Source organism: Cetorhinus maximus, chromosome 4, assembly GCF_964194155.1.
Source record: "Cetorhinus maximus chromosome 4, sCetMax3.hap1.1, whole genome shotgun sequence".
Taxonomy (NCBI): domain Eukaryota; kingdom Metazoa; phylum Chordata; class Chondrichthyes; order Lamniformes; family Cetorhinidae; genus Cetorhinus; species Cetorhinus maximus.
The window spans coordinates 158774696-158792937 of record NC_135882.1 but is presented as its reverse complement, the minus strand read 5'-3'; the positions used below and the strand labels follow the sequence as shown (position 1 = coordinate 158792937).

Here is an 18242-nt window from a genome sequence, read left to right as displayed (position 1 = left end):
TTTGGAGGGATCCCCGATGCATTCCTGCTGTCGGGCATGTTTTCTGGGTTGGGGGGAACCAGGATACGGATCAGCTGTCCAATCAATAGAGGCGGGCAGCCAATTTAATTAACTAAGGCCCCAGTTAAGGATGATTGGCGTTCACCTGTATTTTTGCTAGTGGTAGGGTAGCTCCCCACCACACCAAACCACACCTCTGGTGTATGGGTAGGCCACCAGCTCAATGTAAACGGCCTCCCTGCGGCACACTAGCAAGGGGGCATTGGAGTCAGAGATTCCATGCCCCATTGACGGGGTTGCAAGAGGGAAGTGCCAAACCTGTTGCTCCGATAATCCCCTTGGAGGTCTTTTCACTCAATTCTTTGGGCCCCTGCCTTAACCCCCCCGTCTAAAATATTTAATTTTTTTTTATCCCTCTGAGGTTATCTCCACTTTCAGGTGCCCTCACGTTCTCAGATCTGCCTCAGCAGTGCCCACCCCTCTTGCTGGGGCTATAGACTCTAGAGATGCCAGCCCTATGGTTGGACCAGCAGCATCAGGAGTCCATCCACTGGCTTTAACAGAACAGTGAAATAGAAGGGTCCCTCTGGGAAAGTAACTCTTGCTAGTTTGGCTCCCAGCAGCCGTGGACTCAGGACCCCCATTTGGTCCCAATGTTGAGGTCACGAATTCCTTGGGAAAATCCTAGAATTATGGAGCACAGAAGAAGTCCATTCGGCCTATCATGAAAGAGCTATTCAGTTAGTCCCACTCCCCTGCTCTTTCCCCATAGCTACATATAAACACAGGAATTAGGAGCAGGAGTAGGCCATTCGGCTCTTCGAGCCTGCTCCACCTTTCAATAAGATCATGGCTGATCTGATTGTATCCTCTCGCCTGCTCCCAATAATCTTTCACCTCCTTGTTTATCAAGAATCTGTTTACCTTTGCCTTAAAAATATTCAAAGACACTGCTTCCACTGCTTTTTGAGTAAGGGAATTCCAAAGATTAACTACCCTCTGAGAGAAAAAAATTCTCCTCATAAGGTTGACCTCTTATTTTTAAACAGTGACCCCTAGTTCTAGATTTTCTCACAACAGGAAACATCTTCTCCACATCCACTCTGTCAAGATCCGTCAGAACCTTAAAGGTTTCAATCAAGTCACCTCTTATTCTTCTAAACTCCATGTTTAGAACGCTAAACTGTCCAACCTTTCCTCATAAGACAAACCATCCATTGCTGGTATTAGTCTAGTAAACCTTCTCTGAACTGCTTCCAAAACATTTACATCCTTCCTTAAATATGGAGACCAATACTGTACACAGTACAGAGCTGTGGTTTCACTGGTATCCCGTACAACTGAAGCATAGCCTCTTTACTTTTATATTCAAATCCCCTCGCAATAAACAATAACATTCTACTAGCTTTCCCAATTACTTGTTGTCCCTGCATACTAGCCTTTTGTCATTCATGTACTAGGACACCCAGATCCTTCTGAATCTCAGAGCTCTGCAATCTCTCACCATTTAGATGATATGCTTCTTCTTTATTCTTCCTGCCAAAATGGACAATTTCACATTTTCCCACAATATACTCCATTTGCCAGATCTTTGCCCACTCACTTAACCTATCTATGTCACTTTGTAGTGTCCTTATGTCCTCTTCACAATTTACTTTCCTACCTATCTTTGTTGCATCAGCAAATCTGTTTCCTGTTAGCAAGCCAATCTCCTCTCCATGCCAATATGTTACCCCCTACACCACGAGCTTTTACTTTCCGCAATTGATATGGCACCTTATCAAATGCCTTCTGGAAATCTAAGTACAGTACATCCACTGGTTCCCCCTTATCTACAGCACATGTGATTCCTTCAAAGAACTCCAATAAACTGGTTAAATATGATTTCCTCTGCATAGCTCTGTAAACTATTCAAATTATTACAGCACTGTTACTTCTCTATGGCTTTAGCTTTACAATTGCATGTACTTGAACTTACACAATTTAAAAAATATACATTTATCAGCTATGCTGTAAGGTGCATGAGAGGAGGCTGGGGCAGACTGACAGGGGCACTATGGTACATTGGTGGTATCTTCACTTGGGCCATTACTGATGGCCTCACTGATTCAGAATTTGTGGAATATTTAATGAGGGTATTTAGCAGCTTCTTATAAAATGGGGCTGCCGGATTGGGTCAGTGGGGGTGGGGGTGGGGGTGGGAAGGGGGTATCCTGACAGTGCTGAGGCCCAGACTTTCCTCGTGGGGCTCAGAGGAGCTCTACTTTTACTCCTGGCCCAAAAAAATGAGTTTAAATGTTTAAAGGCAGCCCCTCAATTGTCAATTACAATACCTTTCAAGTCGTAATGGATCATATGGGGGAGACAGTAGCAGTGTCACTGGACTACTAATCCAGTGACCCAGCTGAATGCTCTGGGGACATGGGTTCAAATCCCACCACAGCAGCTGGTGGAATTTAAATTCAATTAATAAATCTGGAATAAAAAGCTAATGGTGACCATGACAGCTACTATCAGTTGTTGTAAAAACTCATCTGGTTCACCAGTGTTCTTTAGGGAAGGAAATCTGCTGTCATTACCCAGTCTGGCCCACATGTGACCCCAGACCCACGGCAATGTGGTTGATTCTCAACTACCCTCTGAAATGGCCCTAGCAAGCTGCTCAGCTCAAGGGCAATTAGGGACGGGCAACAAATGCTGGCCTTGCCAGTGACACCCGCATCCCTTGAAAGAATGCTGCAGCTGCCTAAACAAAGGGCCCAGATAAAGTGGTGCCAGGCAGGAATGGAGTGGTAAGCTTTTGGAGGTGGTTGTTGGAAAGGGTTAAACTCTAATAATAGCTACTGAGCATGTGCATAACGATATGTCATAGTGATGTCACTCACTGAGAGACGATGAGTGAGAAGCACATTTGAAAGGAGCTGTAGCTCTGTCGTGATGTTCTATAACCTTGTAAATAAAGGAGTTTTGAATGAAAGACCACTTCCTCCAGCAAGATCTCTTCTGGAGTAAGAAGCCAATGTATCCTGAGACAGCCCCACAATAACAGAATTGTAATTGGGGTCAGTTAAATTGCCCCCTTGCGCTCTGGTGATCATTGCGCAGCTCATAGACTTGTAGAATTATAGAATGTTAAAGCAGAGAAGGAGGTAGCACTCTGCCTCTACCGATCCCATAAAAATAAAACTAAAAACTTCTTCGACTGCTAAAAACCAGTACCACTGGCACCAGTACAACTGGAGTCCCATTTTCAGGTATGCAAGACCAGTTTGGACAAGTATTACTGGTACCAAGTTTTCCCTTTTATTCCCCAAGTGTCCTCCAGCAGTTTGTAAAGAGGTGCATGACATCTGGTGCCAAGCATGCACAGGCTACTTCTAAGGCTGCCCGAAAAGTGCAACCAGTGGGCCCTGGACGTAAATGGGAGCAGCCAAGGTACCCTTCCCCCAACCCCCAGTTTTCAACTGCTGGCTGCCTGTGTTTCAGGTGAGATTGAAAACGCCCCCCACAATTCAGATGTACTGCTGGGGAGGTCTGAGGCAACATCCTCAATGAGTGTTGTATCCTCTAAATTTATTTCTATGTTTTGTAAAAAAAAATGCCTTAGCTTTTTTAAATAATAGAAACAGATTCATTAACCACCTTTTTGCACCTTCCTACCTTAAAACAAAAAGAAACAGGGGAACGTATAAGAATACATAATATAAAAGCAAAATACTGCAGATGCTGGAGATCTGAAATAAAAACAGAAAGTGCTGGAAAAACTCAGTAGGTCTGGAAGCATCTGTGGAGAGAAACAGAGATAACATCTCAAGTCGAATATGACTTCTCTGGTTCTGAAGCAGGGTCATATTGGACAGAGAAACATAGAAACTAGGAGCAGGGGTAATCCATTCGGCCCTTCAAGCCTGCTCCGCCATTCATCATGATCATTGCTGATCATCCAACTCAATAACCTGCTCCCATTTTCTCCCTGTATACTTTGATCCCTTTCGCCCCAAAAGCTATATCTAACTCCTTCTTGAAAACATACAATGTTTTGGCTTCAACTACTTTCTGTGGTAGAGAATTCCACAGGCTCACCACTCTCTGGGTAAAGAAATTTCTCCTCATCTCAGTCCTAAATGGTCTACCCCGTATCCTCAGACTGTGACCCCTGGACTCCCCACCATCGGGAACATCCTTCCTGTATCCATCTTGTCTAGTCCTGTTAGAATTTTATAGGTTTCTATGAGATCCCCCCCTCATTCTTCTGAACTCCAGTGAATATAATCATTGACTCGAAATGTCAACTCTGTTTTTCTCTCTCCACAGATGCTGTCAGACCTGCTGATTTTTTCCAGCACTTTTTGTTTACATTAGACAAGAACATATAGCCAAATAAAAGAGTCAGTAACAGTGTAGTATTTTTTCCCCTCCTTGGATCTTCCTGTGCCAGGCCCGATTGTTTAAGAGACAGAGAGAGAGAGCAGGCAGCCAGCCTGATCCCAGTGTTTTGCAAATCATCTTCCAAAGCCCCATACAGAGCTATGTGAGAAGATGTGCTGGTAAAGGGAGGTGGTGACTCAACTACAGTTTTCCCTCCAAACCCGTGAGGGTACCTGAGGTTGCTGATTGGTACATTGCCACATGGTATGGCTGAAATTCTCAACTCACCAAATCACAGGATCGCCCTCACAGCCTAGAGGCTAGAGTTATGCCAGAGGCCTAGCGACAAAACCCAAGGACAGAGCTGCCAGATTTGAGAAAGATAACAATGCACGTGCACGAATTGGATGATTTTCCAATGGATACATTTTCAGTAAATTTCTCTCCATTTTAGTTTGAAGGCCTGCTGCTGTATCCACACGTTGGGAGACTGTATGAAATGATTGAAAAATACAGAGTGACAAAGCTTTACACAGCGCCCACAGTCATTAGGATGTTGATGAAGTTTGGAGAGGAACCTGTGAGAAAGTAAGAAAGTTAGGAATGGGATTTGACGTATCCATTTGAATATATGATACATTTACTATGAACAGTAAAATGAAGTATCCAAGGATATGAAGTGTCATCGGGCTAAAACGTGCTAAGGAACCATGCCCTTAGTTATTGCAATTTTAATGTTTTAGAGCATTTTGTGGACTGACCAAATGAAGTGAAGGGCTTTGTACTCTCCCTTTACCGCTTGCATGGAGGATAAACACTAAGACGGGCTGGCTGAACCAAACATCCAGTTTCAATGTTGTAATTTCTGTGTTATTCAAAGTTGGATGTTTGCATTGGATCCCTGAAACAGACTAGCTTATTCTAAAACCTTTAAATTACATTTAATTTAAATAACCATTGCAGTTTCCATAAGGGGTGGGGGTGGTTCGAGAACAGTGACACTTTCTGAGAACAAGCTGGAGTCATGTCAGGTCATAACAAGGTCTACATCTGTGCTCCCATTTACAGTCTCTATTGTAGTGACTGTCTCTATTTCTTTCTCAATTATTTGTCTGCAATTAAGAAAAGTTGCTGCTCTTTTCAATCGTCCTCTCTTCTTTTAGCTACTCTTCATCTTTTCCTCCTTTTTGCCTACTCTTCCTCCCTTTCCCCCCAATCTTTCTCCTCCCTCTCCTCGCAGTGATACTATGGTTGCCAGCAACTCACCAGCAGCTCATCCAAGTGAGCTGAGACCGTGAGTGTCAACAGGCTGCCCCACTAAGAGGGCAACTCAGTGAACTCACACAAATGTCCATACACGCATTTTCCCAGCAGAAATCGCTGGATGGTAATGAGCTGTGAGAGTCCTTCTGTCAACCCATGAGAAATTCTTCAACAATGTTTTTCGTCAGGCTGTCACTGGCTAACAATTTCACAACATGTGCAGTTTGTGTACAAGAGAGGATAAAGACGTTCCAGGAAGCAGAAAGATAATTTTGTAACACTTATACTGCAATTCTGTTTTATCATAATTTCCATTTGTTAACAAACTCTGACATCAAAAACTTGTTTGACTCTGCCCATAGTGATTTTGTATAATACTAAGATCAGTAGTACATAAAGTTTAGTGCCTAATATTTATTATTTGTGAAGTACGTTTAAAAAAATAACCATTCTGTCACATTAAAATAATTGTAAAAGTTTTGCTGAGAAGTTACAGCTAAAAAGTGAATAGTACCTTTCCATTTCAACACTGGCTAACTGGCTTACTATGCATTCCGAGAATTCTCTGTGTTTAATGCCCAATATCTTCTTTTCTCTCTATTGCAAATATTTCAAAAATATCTAAATAGCTGGTGAAAGGGAACTTAAATCATTAACTTGTCTTTTCTCTTTCAGTTTCAGATGGACCTTTGGATTACCGACATTTTCACGTTTTATTTTAGTTCCCAGCTTAAGCGATTTTTTTTTCTTCTCTTCTCAATACCAAATTTCTGTTATATTGCAACTTATCATTTTGGGTGTTGTATGTGATTTAAAAATCCTCCTTTCCCACCCCGTCAGATGACCTTTTTCACTTGACTGCTTCAGGTTCAATCTCAAGTCTTTGAGGATTCTGGGCTGTGCTGGAGAGCCCATTAACCCAGAAGCTTGGACATGGTATTATAACATCGTCGGTAACGGGCAGTGTCCCATTGTGGATACCTTTTGGCAGACTGAAACGGTAAATATTCCTATTAAAGAAGCACCCTCAGAGTTTTCTTTAAGAGGGAAAGAACTCAAGAGAGTGGCATGGTATTTTCATCCCAGTGATGTGACATACAAGGAAGGCCAGGATACTTCTTTATAACATGATTACGTATTCTGAATTTGAAACTGTTGTGGATTAAGTTGACTTAGTGGGCTGGACTTCCTGGCTCATTGGCAATGAATTAATGTGGGTAGCATCAGGTTCCTGGTACATCGCCAATATTTAAAGGTTGTCATTGGGGGGTTGATGCTCCTTTTGAGGATCCCAAAGTACAATACAAGAAATAGATTAGACACAATTCATTGTCAGAATATTACCTCTTCAAAAGTCTTCTTCGGTCTGCACTCAGTCTGGCACTGAGCTAAGAAGACAAGCAAGATCCAAGTTTGATTCCTGGTCTACACTGAGCGAGCTTACGTATTTTGAGTGCACTAGCCTTTGGCACCTTAAGGTGGGGAGGGGCAATTTACCTGGGATTCCTTGGTTGGAGGCTTGCTATTAAGTGATGTAAAGTGATTGTTGTAAAGATGGGACGTTACAGCTGGCTTGGTGTGATGGCACCGGACTCTTGATTGGTGAGGCAGTGGAGAGTGACTAGTGTTTATTTCTTTGAAAGGATCAGGCTTTTCTGAAGCCACATGGAGAAAATTGGAGGGTTGATGCATAATACACAGAACATAAAGTGTGGAAATAGTGAAAAAGATTTTTCAGCTTCTAAAGTATTTATTTCCCATCTTTCACATAATTATAAAGCTGACTTTGTTCCCAGGTTTTGGAGATAGTGGAAGGGCTTGTCACAATCTTTCAATCTTCCCTAGTTAAGCAAAGCATGCCAAAAGATTGGAAGGTGGAAAATGGGACATCCTTATTCAAGAAAAGGGTGTTAAGGCGTTCCTAGTAACTACAGGTCAGTTAGTTTAACATCAGAGTAAGGAATTAAAAACAATAATTAGGTGAAAAAAATCAACCAGCACTTGGAGAGGTTGAGGGACTTTGCTACTTTGAAGTTGGACTTGTATGAGATCGAGCGATAAACACCCCCCTCCATCAGTGTGTACATTAATTTACCTCCCTGCCTCCTGCAGTAGCTAGGCCAAGGTTAGGCATTCCGTGTGTGGATAACACTAGGTGCAAACCCAGCATTCACTGCTTTTGCCACCACAAGTTGATGCTGCAGCACCTGTTAAAACAGCATTTCTGATGAGGTCACTGCACTGCTACATCAGTAAACTGCTGCTTAGATATTGAACATAGAAAGGTGTGCCCTCTCGTCTCTAAATCATCACAGTCTCTTAAGGCTTTGAGTATCCCATAGGTAGATTGAGCGTGGAATAGCACTGATGAATGGTGTTGACCAGCTGAGAACGTCTCTATTCTAGGGTTTAGCATTGAACATAAGTCCAATGATCAGAATGTTGCTAAACGAACTCTGATCTGAGCCTTTATTGTCTCGTATTTCTGTACAGGGTGGCCCAATGATGTCTCCTTTGCCAGGTGCTACACCATTGAAACCGGGATCGACTGTAAGCTTTATCTCAATGAATTGCCTCAATCTTTTCCTTCACATGGTGTGAGCCACCTTCTTCCTGCACAAACGCATTCTATCAATTGCATTTGTTTCTTTTTCCTCCAGACATTTCCATTCTTTGGGGTCCTCCCTGCAATTCTCAATGAACATGGCGAGGAGCTGGAAGGAGAAGCTGAAGGTTACTTGGTAGGTGCTCAGTTCATCTCAGCCAGGACTTCCTTAAACCTGTGAACTGATTGCAAAACATATTGCACAACAGTAAGGTTCAAGATAGTTCTGTACACAAGAGAAATCACGATTCTTAACGCACTTGGAAAAAGATCTACAAGTTGCACGAAATCCTTTGCTGCTGATAGTGTGCTGCGTATGTAGGGTTACATCTTTTTCATGTTAGTATAAAATAAAAAACAAAATGCTGGAAATACTCAGCAGGTCAGTCAGCCTCTGTACAGGGAGAAACAGAGTTAATGGGCTGGGTTATCATCCTAGAGGTGGGTAATGGGAGTCGGGAAATTCCCTGGCTCGGTGCGCCCGCCTCAGGAGGAAGTGCCCGCAAAGCTGGGATTTTCATTCCCGGGGGAGGGGGGAGGGTGGGTGCTAACTGGAATCGGGCTTGGCCGTACCCGGAAACAGCGCAGAGGCAGCCACAAGGGCTGTTTAAAAGGCCTGCCTCAGCGCTCTGGGACTTCATCCCAGTAACAGTAAAAACAATAAAACAGAAAACCGCTCTAGCCCTCACCCCTAAAGCCCCATTACCATGCCCTCTCCATGCCCTCTCCATGCCCCCCACCCACCCCCCCAATGGCCCCTCATACACTTCAGGCAAACCTGTGCCCCTCCACCCACCCCCAATGACCCCTCATACCCTCCATGCCAACCTATGGCGCTTCAATGCCCATGTACCCAGTATGCACTCTGTACAGAAGCAAAGAACCCTATAGTAACAATAGCATATGTGAAAAAGCTTTAAAAATACAGTCATTCATTCTTACTTTTCTTACAAAAAGCTCCTTTTACGATTGCCCTACAAAAGTGTCAATCAACCAAACTTAAAGTATAAAGAGCAGAAACTGCAAACACTTGACAGCTCTTTATCCTGTGTAAATAAAGATTGAGCAATTTAGAAATAGATCTAAGACAGGAAGCTGTCAATCGAGCAATGTTTTCCTTTGGGCGCAGCTGTTTCAACAGACCTCTTGATTGACAGCTTTCTCTAGGTTTGCATGTGGGGGGGGGAATGAGTGGCTATTGGGGTGGGTGGAGGGGCATAAGTTGGCATGGAGGGTATGGGTAAGAGCTTTTCAACTTAACTTTCAGAAGGTTCCCTCATCTAGACTATGGCCAGAACCTTCCGGCCCTGTTGGCGTTGGGCGTCATGGCGGGCGGGGGGGGCGGGGGGGGGCGGGGGGGGGTGGAATGACAACATGCCGAGTAGGCCAAAAATCGGTCTTCCGCCATCGTGGAACCAGTTTGCGATCGCCCACTCCACCCGTCAATGGCGGGGCTGCATTTCCTGCCGCCACACGCCGGGAGCCTAATTTCAATATTTTAGCATCTCATTATAAGCCCTGTTCACCGGAATCATCCCCCCCCCCCCACCCACACTGGATCATCGGGGCATGTCAGCGTGAATGCACACCGACATGTTTCACAAATGTACTTAAGCGATGTACGCCTGACAAGCTGCACTTTGCTCAGGACTGGAGTTTAGCAGAGTAAAAGGTGACTTAATTGAAACCTTTAAGATCTTGAGGGGACTTGACAGTGTGGATGTGGAGAGGATGTTTCCTCTTGTGGGAGAATCTAAAACTAGGGGTCACTATTTAAAAATAAGGGGTCACTCATTTAAGTCAGAGATAAGGAAAATGTTTTCTCTCAGAGGGTTGTGGCCTTTGGAACTCTTGTCCTCAAAAGGTAGTGGAAGCAGAATCTTTGAATATTTTTAAGGCAGAACTAGATAGATTCTTGATAAACAAGGGAGTGAAAGGTTATTGGGGGTAGGCAGGAATGTGAGGTTGAGGTTACATTCAGATTAGCCATGATCTTATTGAACAGCAGAGCAGGCTCGAGGGGCCAAATGGCCTACTCCTGTTCCTAACTTGTACGTATGTACGTAGGACTTTGAGGTTTGTTTGCCTACCTTGCTCTGGGCAGCACTCACGGTCATCAGCGCCAGGCTTCACAGGCAGCACCACATCACTTCTACAGGGGCTCACCGGCAGGTCCTTACCTACCGGGCCAGCCATAAGGCAGGGGTGGATTTTCATCAGCTTCAGGACTAGGGCTTGCTTGGGGAACGGGGAGAAGTGACCTCAGGCAAGGGAAGAGGCTGCAGGGCAAGGGCTGTACTGGGGAAGGGGGGTATCCCAGGGTGTGTGTGGGGGGTACAAGTTGATCTTTGCAAGTGGCCTCAAGATGGTGAGGGCTGAGGAGGCAGTCTCCAGGAGAGATGAGGCCAGATGGAGATGTGAGGGTACGTGTGAGAGAGTGAGAGGTGATGCCTCTTGAGCTGACAGTGACTGAGATGCCAGTGAATGTGTGATGGACTTGTGAATGTGCGAATTTAAAGTGATGAGATGGTTGCCTTACCCTGGCAGCACAGATGAGATCATTCATCTGTTTTCTGCACTGGATGGCCGACCTCTTGTGTGCAGCATTGGTACTGACCACCTCCTCCCAAACCAGAGTGGTGAGACTGATGGGCCTCCTGTGGTCAGATTGGGGATAGAGGACATCGCAGTGGACCTCCACAGCATCCAGAAGGTGTTCCAGGGATGCTTCACTGAATCGGGGCGGGGGGGGTGCACTCTTCTTGGCTTCTGGGGCCATGTCTTCACCAGCGCAGTTCTGTGCTGCAGGGATTGAGAAGTGTACGTGCGGCTGCAGTTTAAATGTGGTGCCCTGCGTGAGGAAGTGGCACGATAACGGAGTGGCGGGAAATCAGAGGCCACCCGCCAGCGAGACAACGTGTTTCCTGCGGCTGTATAATCACTGAGGTGGGAGTGGGACGATACGGCGTGAAAACCTGCCATTGCGGGCGGCGGGTAAAACAACTTTTTTCCCGCCCGCTATCGCACTTTGGGCCAATCTGGGACGATTCCGCCCTCTGGTTCCCGACACCTCTGAAGCACCGTGAATCATGGCTCATCGAAAAGCTGGCCCAACTCCATGAGATTTGCGGAGGGCTAGGGGATGCCTATCCCCGTGATGGGGCAGCCAGGTTGAAGTACTCGGTACAGACGTGCGACCTGCACCAGACCGCACCCTTAGCCCGCGCTGCCGAAAATTGTGGGTGCCAGGAATCGGGTCCCGGCTGCCATTTTCAACGGTCCCCAGTGTCTCCCTGATTCTGCGAAAATCCAGCGCAATGTTTCAGTTTCTGATGAAAGGTCATCAACCTGAAATGTTTCCCTCACTGCAGATGCTGCCTGCATTTTCTGTTTTTATTTCAGATTTCCAGCACCCATGGGGTCGAATTTGATGGCCACCTTCCAAACCTGCAACCTCGACCAACTGGAAGAACAAAGGCAGCAGATAGATGGGAACACCACCGCCTGGAAGTTCTCCTCCAAATAACTCGCCATCCTGACTTGGAAATATATCGCCGTTCCTTCACTGTCGCTGGGTCAAAATCCTAGAACTCCCTTCCTAACAGCACTGTGGGTGCACCTACACCACATGGACTGCAGCAGTTCAAGAAGGCAGCTCACCATCACCTTCTCAAGGGCAGTTAGAGATGGGCAATAAATGCTGGCCCAGCCTGTGATGGCCACATCCCATGAAAGAATAGAAATAAATATTTTTTTTGAGTAATGTTGATTGAGGAATAAGTATTCACCAGAGAGAATCCACTATCCTTCAAAATAGTTATGTTTTTCTCTTGTTTGTTCATGGGATGTGGGTGTCGCTGGCATTTATTGCCCATCCCTAATTGCACTTGAGAAGGTCAAAACTGAGTGACTGAAAATGCTTTTCCCATTTGTTTTACACCAAGAAATCACAATCCTGAAGAAATTTTGGTGTCAATATTGGGCATATTCTGCTGGTGCAATGTATTTATACACCCTGTAATACTTCCTTCTTGAACCGCTGCAGTCCATGTGGTGTAGGTACACCCACAGAGCTGTTAGGAAGGGAGTTCCAGGATTTTGACCCAATGACAGTGAAGGAACGGCGATATATTTCCAAGTCAGGATGGTGAGTGGCTTGGAGGGGAACTTCCAGGTGGTGGTGATCCCATCTATCTGCTGCCCTTGTCCTTCTAGATGGTTGTAGTCGTGGGTTTGGAAGGTGCTGTTGAAGGAGGAATGTCCATGTCATGGACATGGCTCCACTGCAAAGCAGCTCACAGAAGATGGAAAGTCACTGTTGAGGGTCTGTTCACAACAGATGATGGTCGAGGGGGTGGAGAGGAAGGTCCAGCTGTGTTTGGGAGAAGAAGGTGTATCTGGGGGTGGGAGAGGAAGGTCTAGGAATCGACTGGGAGAGGAAGAGGTGCCGGTGGGTGGTGGAGACGTAGAGGAACGTGGAGGAATGAAGGTGTTGGGGGGTGTGGAGTTGGAGGGGGGAAATGAAGGCGTCAGGGGGGAGTTTGGGAAGTGGGAGGGACTATGGGGGAGAAAGGAGTAACGGGGAGAAGACGGCAACTGGGAAGATAGGTGTAAGGGGAATGGAAGGTGTAAGGGAAGGAGTCTGGGGGGAGGAAGAAATCTGGGGGGAGGGAGGAGTCTGGGGGAAGGAAGGAGTCTGCAGGGAGGATGGAGTTCGGGAGGAGGAAGGAGTCTCTGGGGAGGATGGAGTCTGGGAGGAGGAAGGAGTAAGGGTATAGGAAGAAGTGAGGGTGGAAGAAGGAGTCAGGAAGGGGGAAGGGGTAAGGCTGGAGGAAGAAGTAAGGGTGTCTGAAGGAGTCAGAAGGGGGAAGGACTAAGAGGAGGAGGAGTCTGTGGGTGGGGGAGCTTGGAGGGGGCGTCGGGAAAGATTAAGGGGGTTGGACTTTGGGGGCAGGAAAGGTTCTGAGGGTCAGGGGGTAGTCCTGGGGGGGAAGGAGTTCCAAGTGGGGAAGGAGTTCCAAGTGGGGAAGGAGTCCGGAGGGGGAAATGTCCAGTTGAATGTGCTAGGGAGGGGTCTGATGAATCCATGATTGCCTCCTGGGGAGCGAACTGAGGCTGGGTGTGGTACGAGGGAATGGTGAGAATGCCGGAGGGCAGAGTGAGGCGGTAGTGTGGGAGGGTGAGGATGTGGCGGTATCAGTAGAAGGGATAGTGAGGGTGGTTGGTGGGGACTCGGAGGCAGACACGGACCCTGGGGTGGAAAGGAGGAGGTCAGGGAGGTGAATGTGGATGGGGGTGGGATTTTCGGGAAGGAAGGGAACGTGCACATTCACCTGGACATCCCCGAAAGACAAGTGTTGTGGCTGGTAGGTCACGGAGGGGAGGTGGAAGGTGATGCCAGGGGTGGAGTCGACAGTGATGGGGGAAAGGAAATGGGTGACTGTGGGAGGAGAAAGGACAGGAGACCTGAAGAAAAATGTTAGATGCACCATGGTGTCCAAATCGAAAGTGAAATGAGGGTCGCGGTGAGCAACATCAGGTGCTGCATGGGAGTGTGATCAGTGGGTGGGTGGAGATGCAGGTCAGCTCAGATGGACAACTGAAAGAGAACCCCAGCAGGCAGTATTGAAAATGCTCAGGACGGTGAGATGAGTGTGATGGAGGAAGGATCCGCGTGTATGGGAGAGAGTGCTTGCACAAGGCTCCAAAAGGCCCTGCCACACACACACTTCTCCCTCCAGAATCACTCAGCGTGCAGGTGAGCTGCTAGTGGGGGGTGGGGTGTGGAGGGGATGTAGGGGGAGGACTCATGAAGCCTGTCAATGAAGCTGAAAGACAACATTACACATTATTCAGTGAAAGTGAATATATTTCCAGATTATAAAGTGACAAAATGTGTTCACCCATGCAACCAACTGTGATCAGAATTTCTTAACTTTTGAATGCCTTAGACTTCTAGTTGCTGCTCTGACATCCGCAGCAGGGGTGGAGACAGCTTGTGCATTGGTTGTCCCCGTTACCTCTGATGCCTTTGGTTTGGATCCTCTGGAGAGCCGAGGCCTTGGGGGCCTGGCTTGCTTTGGCTGTCCTCCTATGGGCCAGCTGCTCCCTCTGTAGTGACAGAGGGTGAGGTTGACCGTGTCACAGGCAAAGGGGACTCGGAGGGAGAGGACAGCCTCTGAGATTACTGTGTGGCTGACCCAGGGGTGTCCAGCTGCTGCTCCTCCTCCCTTCCGGTGCTTGAGGGCCCCGGCCTGACTCCTTGAGGGGAAGGAGCAGCTGGAGGGACATTGAGGTGCCCCATTTCCCTCTTGGGTTGCCACTCCAAGTCTGCGTGCAAATCTGCGTTCTGCTGGGCCAGGGTCTCCATGGCGTCCACCATCCTTCCCATGGAGACCTCCATGCATACACATGTGGGCACCACTTCCCCAGAGAGCGGGCAGGCACACTCCTCTGGCTCGTGTGCCACTCTTTTGAGGGCGTCCAACAGCTCTGCGTGATGTTCTTCTACCTTTTGCTGGCTCTCCAGGGTGAATTGACAGGCCAAATCCAGAGGCTGACTTGGCCCTCACAGACGCCTCTTTCCCAGCAGTCCTCTGAGTGCCAGGGAGCTTGGCTGAACCTGCCTCCTCCTGCTGCAGACACATGTCTGTTCAGTGACCACCAGATTGTGAACCTGAGCCTGCTCTAGATCTGGGTCCCACCGAGGTGTGTGTCTCTGCGCTGGTGGAGGGTGTGGGTAAGCGCTGTGATGGGTCTTCCAAGCTGCTTATTTCCAGCTCTTCAATGGATGAGGAATCCTCTTGGCTGGAGGTGAGGACTTGGATGGAGCTGAGGGACTGGCTGGCTGAGGGTGTCAGTCGCTTGGCAGAGCTCCCTGTGAACAAAAGTAGTGATAAGTAGTGCATGGCAGCAGAGTCAAAAAACAGGAGCGAGAGCACTCACAGTTGCGTTGAGAGAGGGATGATGTGGTGCAGGATCCTCACGTGGTTGTTCGCTGCTGACCTCGTTGTTATCATAGGCATTGTCCACATCCTCATCAGTCAGCGCGATGGCACGCTCCTCAAAGTAAGTGAGGGGCCTAATGTGGGCCACTCCATCCCTTATCTGGGACCTCTCCCTGCTGTTGTGAGCCAGCTTCTCCTGCATGAAAACAGATGGAGAGAGTGTGAGCAGGACACATGGCCCTGTGTGGAATGTTTGTGTGGTGAGTGGAGCCATGGGCGGAGTGAGGACGCGAGCTCCAAAGGACATGAGTCTGATGGAGATTTAAGGGTGTGTGAGAGAGTTAGTGGTGTTATCCCTTCAGATGTAAGATCCCTGTGGATGTGTGATGGGTTTGTGAGTGACTTTTTTAAGGAATAGAGAAGTAGGAGGAAGACGAAGATAAAGGACGAAAGCAAAAAAAAAAAACCCTCCCCAACTCCCCAAAAACTAAATAGTAAAATCAACAACAATCATAGGTCAGGTATAGTTTCACCTGATATAATACATAACAACCTAATTAGGGTCAGTAATCTGAAAGTAGAGAGCTGCAGTTCCCCAAAGTAATCTAAGAAAGGTTGCCAAGCTACATAAAATCCACCAGAGGAACCTCTTTATAGTATACTTTATTTTCCTCAGTTTAAGATTCTGCATAAGATCACGTATCCAATTAGTAAATGAAGGTGGGGCAGGCTGGGGTCAATTTAATAGAATGATGTGTCTCGCCAATAAAGTTGAAAAGGCGAGTGCATCAGTCTGAATTTTTGTAAGAGGGATGTCATTTGGTTCCACTCCAGAGAGTGATGTAATAAGAGAAGGCTCAATGTCACTACTGAAAATATGTGGGAGAGCTCTAAAAATCTTTGTCCAAAACAAAGCCAATTTAGGACACAACCAGTACATATGAATTAGAGAGGCTGGGACAGTATGACATTTATCACAGGTTGGGTCAAAATCTGGATAAATCTTAGATAATTTCACCTTGGATAGATGGATACGATATTAGGTTTTAAATTGCAGCAGCCCATGTCTTGCACATACAGATGAGGAGAGAGAGAATAGGCTTCCAGTTATCTTCTGATAAGCCTGAGTCAAAATCTTGCTCCCAAAGAGTTTTTAAGGTAGAAAGCAAAGGGCAGTGTAGTGAAAAAAATTAGAGAATACGATTTGGAACTGAACCCCCCCTAACAAAAGGATTTAATTCTAACATAATATCTGTCGGTGATTTAGGGAGCAATAAGGGAAACTGGGCGATTTTTTTGTGCGCAAAACCTGATGTGTAAATAGTGAAAGAAGTGCGTGTGGGTCAGATCATATTTCTGAGAGACAGAGAGTCAAAAGAAACAAAAATATTATCAAGTTAGCAAGGGTTTTAACACCTCTTGCGTGCCAGACTTGAAAGGCAGAATCTCCTAATGAAGGTGGGAATAAATGATTTGCGTTAATAGGGCTGTATAAAGAGAGAGATTGCAGCCCAAAGTGTGTTCTGAACAGGGTCCAAATCTTAAGTGACTGTCTAACGATGGGGTTTGAAGAAAAGTGACTGGTTGAGAAAGGAATGGAGGAGCACAACAGAGCAGGCAGAGATGTGGATTGGCAGGAAGCTGCCTCCAATTGCACCCATGCTAAACTAGTCGAGTCTGAATGAAGCCAAAAAGAAATATTACTGATATTAGCAGACCAATGATAAAACTGAAAATTTGGCAGTGCCAAACCACCCAAAGGCTTGGAACTTTGTAGAAAAACTTTACGAATTCTAGGTGTTTTCTTATTCCAAATAAAGGAAGAAATTAATTGGTCAATTGCAACAAAAAAAAAACACTTGGGAATAAACAATGGTATGCACTGAAATAAGTATAGAAATTTTAGCAAAATATTCACCTGAGTTTGTGAGTTTATGAGTTGTGAATGAAGGGAAGAGTGACTTACCGTGGCAGAACGGATGAGACCATTCATCCCATTGCAGCCCAGAGTGACTGTTCTCTTTTGCAGGGCATTGGCGCTGACCACCGCTGCCACTGCCTCCCATGCTGGATTAATGATGTCGCTGCCCCTCCTGTGGCCAGAGCAGGGGTAAAAGACATCACGGTGGGCCTCCACTGTGTCCAAAGGGTGCTTGAGGGATAAGTCATTAAACCAGGGCAGGCTGCAGTCTTCTTGCCTTTCGGGGTCATGTCTTCTGTGCAGCAGTCTTGGGCTGGAAGCACTGAAAGGTGTGCGCGCGGCTGCACTTTAAATATGGTGTCCAGCGTGATGAAGTGGCAAGGTGGTGGCGTGGTGAGTGGATGAGAGCCCACACGCCATGGAAACGGCATATTTCCCAGGAATGCATAATTAACGCTGCGGGATTGGAATGACACGGCGTGAAAACCCGCCATTGCAGCCGGCGGGAAGAACGTTCTTTTTCCCGCCCCCTACCGCACTCGGTGCAAATCTGGGACGATTCCACCCACAGTATTTATATGGCTAGTCCAGTTCAGTTTCTGGTCAATAGTAAGCGCCAGGATGTTGATAGTCTGAGACCTGTCTCATGTGAAAGATGGAATCTCCGATGGTGCAGCATTCCCTCAGCACTGCGTCATGGTAGATTTTTGTCTTCAAGTCTCTGGGGTGGGACTTGAACACACAACCTTCAGAGACAAGAGTGCTATCAACTGAGTCATGGGCTGATACTGTACTGATGCAGTGATGTAATACAGTTATAAGAATAATAATGTAAGCAAGAAACACACTGCGCAATGTGTCAATGCTCCTGGAGGGCTATGAAGATAATTTTCTTTAACTGCTGTGATCATCCTGTTTCATCTTTGTTTCAGGTGTTCAAACAACCTTGGCCGTCCATACTGCGTACTGTGTATGGAGACAATGAGCGCTTTGAGACGACGTACTTCAAGCAGTTCCCAGGGTTTTACCTGACTGGAGACAGTAAATGACTATTTCACTTTCAATGACTTTTAACATTAAACGTAGGCCTTCGTTTCTGTGTGAAGCTGAATGAACTTATGTTTTGCTGAGCCCGTAT

At 46.6% G+C, this 18242-nt stretch overlaps 1 protein-coding gene across 1 annotated transcript in view; it reads left to right on the top strand.

Annotated features, from left to right (window-relative positions):
* acss2l (acyl-CoA synthetase short chain family member 2 like) overlaps window positions 1-18242 on the top strand; it is a 114954-nt gene that overhangs the window by 81005 nt on the left and 15707 nt on the right. The window contains exons 10-14 of the mRNA XM_078541043.1: window positions 4823-4956; window positions 6499-6631; window positions 8125-8181; window positions 8292-8372; window positions 18037-18145. Of these exons, the coding sequence (XP_078397169.1) occupies window positions 4823-4956; window positions 6499-6631; window positions 8125-8181; window positions 8292-8372; window positions 18037-18145 (514 nt within the window). The remainder of the gene's footprint in view (window positions 1-4822; window positions 4957-6498; window positions 6632-8124; window positions 8182-8291; window positions 8373-18036; window positions 18146-18242) is intronic.